At 42.6% G+C, this 5,542-nt stretch overlaps 1 protein-coding gene across 1 annotated transcript; it reads right to left on the bottom strand.

The window, feature by feature from the left end:
• Window positions 1–3,239: 3,239 nt before the first annotated feature.
• On the bottom strand, window positions 3,240–3,953 carry LOC139838159 (protein FAR1-RELATED SEQUENCE 5-like). Its single transcript, XM_071827523.1, has one exon. It carries the CDS (start codon window positions 3,951–3,953, stop codon window positions 3,240–3,242), a length of 714 nt encoding a protein of 237 aa, XP_071683624.1.
• Between the last annotated feature and the right edge of the window lie 1,589 nt (window positions 3,954–5,542).

Here is a 5,542-nt window from a genome sequence, read left to right as displayed (position 1 = left end):
AACCTTCACACTTCGTCTTAGAATGGATATGAGAGTGTGTGCAAAAATTTCTGGAGCGTTTCTCGAAGGTCGAAAAATCCACATTCTTAGAAACGGAACCGTTTGGGTTACATCAAACCACTTTTTGTAAGCTAGTCGATTTTTCGACCTTCGAAAAAAATTCCAGTTTTTTTTACCCAATATGTCACACGTTTTTGTGAACATAATTCGTTGGTTAAAACTTTTTTTGAATTTTTTGAATTTAACCAGGTTTGCTGCAGATTTATTGAAATCAAAACTAAAAAACTTATCAGTTAGGCCGAAAGACATGTAACGCGGTTTGTACTAAGCCCATTAACGTGGAGCATGGACGTGGGGAAGGAATACTCATGGCCCATCCAGCAGGGTTCTCTAGTTTTCTTCTGTTTTTTTTCAACTCGAATTTAACTGAAATTTAATAGTTTATTTTCACGGAAATTCAAAAACTGAAAAAACCTTCACACTTCGTCCTAGAATGGATACGAGAGTGTGTGCAAAAATTTATGGAGCGTTTCTCGAAGGTCGAAAAATCGACATTCTTAGAAACGGAACCGTTTGGGTTACATCAAACCACTTTTTCTAAGATAGTCGATTTTTCGACCTTCGAAAAAAAATCCAGTTTTTTTTACCCAATATGTCACACGTTTTTGTGAACATAATCCGTTGGTTAAAATTTTTTTTGAATTTTTTGAATTTAACCAGATGTGCTGCAGATTTATTCAAATCAAAACTAAAAAACTTATCAGTTAGGCCGAAAGACATGTAACGCGGTTTCTACTAAGCCCATTAACGTGGAGCATGGACGCGGGGAAGGAACACTCATGGCCCATCCATCAGGGTTCTCTAGTTTTCTTTTGTTTTTTTTTCAACTCGAATTTAACTGAAATTTAATTGTTTATTTTCACAGAAATTCAAAAATTGAAAAAACCTTCACACTTCGTCTTAGAATGGATACGAGAGTGTGTGCAAAAATTTCTGGAGCGTTTCTCGAAGGTCGAAAAATCCACATTCTTAGAAACGGAATCGTTTGGGTTACATCAAACCACTTTTTCTAAGCTAGTCGATTTTTCGACCTTCGAAAAAAAATCCAGTTTTTTTTACCCAATATGTCACACGTTTTTGTGAACATAATCCGTTGGTTAAAACTTTTTTTGAATTTTTCGAATTTTCGAATTTCTCGAATTTGGCCGTCAGACATGTAACGGGCCAATGTGGGCCGCCAGACCTCTAACTGCATGTTCGCCTCCCGCCCCTATATCCGCCCAATACTGTGGCAGTTCCACCGTTCTGTCCCAACCCCGGCCGTTCGTCTACCGCATCCCAGTGCTCCCTTCCTCCCACGCCTGTCCATGGCATCGCCTCTTCCTCCGTCGTGGCCGGAGACGAGAAGTCCACGACGGAGAAGTACCGCATCCTTGCGCACGGGAGTACATATATCGACGTCGTCTACACCAATGAGGCGGCGACTGTTGATAGAATTCTTCGTATGTACGAGGGTTGGCTCGACGAGGACGAGGACAGGTTCAAGTTCGTTGGTCTGGATCTCGAGTATGACTCTAGCGGACACAAGTTGGCGGTAATGCAAATCGCCATGAGGGAGCACGTTCTTGTATTCCACTACATTAGGTACAAGGATCATTGAAATTTATGTCCCTACATTGAATTTAAAGCGTCCCTACATTTTCATTACAGTACTTGTTGAATTTATTTGTGCTGCTCTTGACAAAGGTGCAAGGATCATTGTCCGCGCCTACTGACTTTTCTCAAGGACAAGCAATACACTTTTACAAGTGTTGATAAAAGAAATGATACAAAAGTTCTTCGTGCGGCCGGTCTTCCTGTTCCAGAAGAGAGACACATCGACATCCAGGACATTTTCAAGATTAATGGTCAACCGCAGGCTGGAATGGCTGATCTTGCAGCAAAGCTCATTGATCCCAAGTTTGCCAACATGAAGAAGGACTTCAAGTACAACCGGCTTCGGAAGGAAGGGCATGGTTTCTGGGAATGCAAGCCACTGTCCTGGATGAACCTCGAGTACGCAGCTATTGACGGCTATCTCAGTTATGAGATATACAACAAGATCTACACGGTGAACGAGGGACAAGCTCACCTCCAGAGATCAGACCACATCTGCCCCAGATGCAAAAATCAGGATGAATCTTCATCAATCAACAAGCGTCAGAAGCAAGCCTGAGAGTGATAAGACTCAAGGGGGCAAGTACTAGTGTGTTTGTGCAGTCTGTAATTATATTTGCGATGTGTCCAAGACATAGTTGTGCTCTATGTTATTTGTGAACAAATTCTCCATATTGTTTTGTAAGTATCATACAGTGATCTGTGCAGTCTGTAATGGTATTCGCAATGTGTGCAAGACATAAGCTGTGCTCTATGTCATTCGTGAACAAAATTGTCCTAGTTGTGTTGCAAGTATCAAAATTCGACCTTTGACAATCTGACCAATGTTTGTACAACAAATAATACACAAGTGCAACAATGTGAATCGATCAAGTAGTGTTGTTCATACTTCCGATGGTCCCTCATATCTGCATTGCATGAAATAACACACAAGTCAGTGGCACATAAAATAGTAGAAGATTAGTGCAAGCTATTTAAGAGTAGGGCTGAATCAGATACTCACTCCTTATGTAGCATGCACTTCATCTTGTTGTTTCTGTTATGACCTGGTTGATTGCAAGCAGTGCACAACCTCTCCTTCTTCCGCTCGTCGTGTGACAGTATCCTGCCATGTTTTGACGTCTGTTGATTCGTATCCTTGTCCTTATAGTACTTCTTGTTTTGTTTAGGTGCCCCTTTGGTCTCAGCTTTATCAGGATCACCCACTACTGGTGCATCTCCTCTGTTTTGTGCGTCCCCATGGTAAGCCGTTGAACGACTGTTCTGGTCACCTTTTCTCCTGTGTATTATGCCTTTCATACATTTCATAAGCTCGCTGTAAGATTCTGGGTCATGCAATGCTGCATCAAAAGCTTCTGCTCCAATTTGGGTAAGCTCGCTATGCTTTCTCCGCTCAGCTACCCCTTCCCATCCCCATCCGTACAAATCACTCTCGCGTCTCGAGGGCAAACCATACCTTGCATCCTTCGAGAACCTTCGGAGAACACAACAGTTCGGAATTTCAGAGCACCCCACAAAATGCAAAACAAACAAGATGTGCTTGCAAGGTAGCCCTTTCCGATACATCCTTCGGCAGCTGCACGTTATTGTTTCCTCTTTGCTTTCAGTGTCCTGTACTCCACTGAAAACAAATACTTACGGTTATTCATCCATGACACAACGAAGGTTGTTAACCCACCAAGACATCCAAGTTGATCTACAATCTCTAGGCCCCCAATCTTTTTCAGCTCCCCTTGAACGAGGTAGAAGTTTGTAGCAGTGAATTTACGGGCAGCAGACATCTCTATATCCTTGTACCTGGTAACTGCAACCGGTACTGTCTGAGAGTCTATGGTGTCCTGGCGGGCCTCTTCTTCCCGGACACGGCTACTGTTATTCTCGTAGTGCACAACCATATCCACCATTGTCAGTCCAAAGTCAAGGTGGGTGTGTAGGGTGGAGTTCAAACTCTCGCTCCTCTGGTTGCTTTTCATTCCGAGGAAATATCCATTCGCTAGATACGCGGCTGACCACAACTTCTTCCTCCTATACATCCTCTTCATCCATTCTTTGGTTAATTCCGTCTGGTGCTTCTCGACGAATGCCCTCCATCTCTCCTCGAATACTTGTTCTGAAGTGGTGTAGTACAAAGCCGACCGGAATTCATTGTGAGCCAGGGAGTCAATGTGCTTCTTCATGTTCTTCTCAATATGCCACGTACAAACACGGTACCACACGACTGGAAAGACTTTACCAACAGCGGCGATCATTGCAGCGTCCCCATCAGTGATGATCCCTTTAGGCTTCTGCTGATACATGGCTTTCAGGAATGTTTCTAACAACCACTTGTATGTTACTTCCTTTTCGTCCGAGACAATGGCGCATGCAAAAACAAATGGTCGCGGTGATTGTTTATTCCCACAAAAGGTATGACCGGCATAGCATACCGATTTGTTTTGTACGTGCCGTCAAACACCAGCACGTCACCGAAGTCGGCATAGTCCTGCCGAGATCGAGAATCACACCGAAACAGGTGTAACAATTTTCCACCTTTACCAAGCTTGTAATCAAAATAGAATTCAGGATCATCTCGCTTCCTCTTCTCCATAATGCCAATGGTTGTGTTGGCGTCACCCTTTGCAAGCATCTTCCTCTTTTCACGGCAAGACATGTTGTAAAGATCCTTTCTTACAAATCCTACCCTGCTGTATTTTCCATTGTCACTGATAAATGTCCTCATAATGTTGAATAATCTCATCCCAAAGAGCTCCCAGTGACATGATCCTAGATTTACGATGAGCCTTGATCTTTCTATGAGACCTCATAAAAGCGATTTGATCAGCTGTAGCAGGCTTATGGTTGTGATTGTCGTCAAATCTCAGAACAGTCCAAACACCCTTTTTCCTGTTATACGACACACTGAAATGGGCACCACAGTTGCAGCGAGACTCAGGACGGTGCCTATACGTTCGGCCTTTCATTTCTAAGTACTTGCTTTCACGTTGCTCCAGCCCGGAGCAAAGAAACCGCCTATACCGAATGGTGGGTGTCCCTAATTCATCAAGGCGTTCCTTTTTCTTCTCGCGTCGAATGCTAAAACCATGTTCTTTGGCATACTTGTTGTAGAAATAATAGGCAGCCTCTTCGGAAACAAAGATCATGGCCCTTACAGCCTCATACTTTCGTTGTCTGCTCATTTCAGCATCAATATCATATGGATCCTTATTATCTTCCTGCTTAGTATGGTCCAACTGGGAACTTCCTGTCACCTAAACAAATATGACAAACATGGCGTTATTGTTACAGACACTTTGATTTGTTCTATTATGCATTGCAATGCATCAAAATAAAATCTTACTTCGCTTTTGCATTCAGATTTTGACAGCTGTGAAACCCCCTTCTAATGATTTCGATCGCTCAGAATATCCTCTTCATAAGCAAAGTCTTCCAAATCAGAATCCCCATAGTAGGTAAGCTCACTGTTTCTGATTACAACAACCTGCGCAATTTGTAGGAAAATAGCAAATTACATGTATATTCATCTTCACCTGGAAGAATGCAAGTAAGAGAAAAGAACACAGACCACCCTCGAATTTTCACAAGTGGGATCATCATCTGTCTCTCTAATGCGGTCTTCATCATCGATGTCCATCTACAAAATTTGCAACAAGGAGGCAAAATTCAAGGACAAAATATTCCCATGCACACTGTACTGATAAAATATGAAAATGTGAGTGACTCACATTATCAGACTCAGATACAGGATCACCAAAAATGCTATCATCATCATCGACGAAGGTACTTCATATTCATCTTCTCAAGATGAAATATCAAAAGCCTCCCATCTAGAGTTATCAACGTCTCGTAGTTGCTTTCTCATTGTCAATCCCGAGCCATAGAGCCGTCC

Source organism: Lolium perenne, chromosome 3 (genome assembly GCF_019359855.2).
Source record: "Lolium perenne isolate Kyuss_39 chromosome 3, Kyuss_2.0, whole genome shotgun sequence".
NCBI lineage: Eukaryota > Viridiplantae > Streptophyta > Magnoliopsida > Poales > Poaceae > Lolium > Lolium perenne.
The sequence above is the reverse complement of the archived record's forward strand: the minus strand, read 5'-3'. Positions and strand labels throughout refer to the sequence as shown.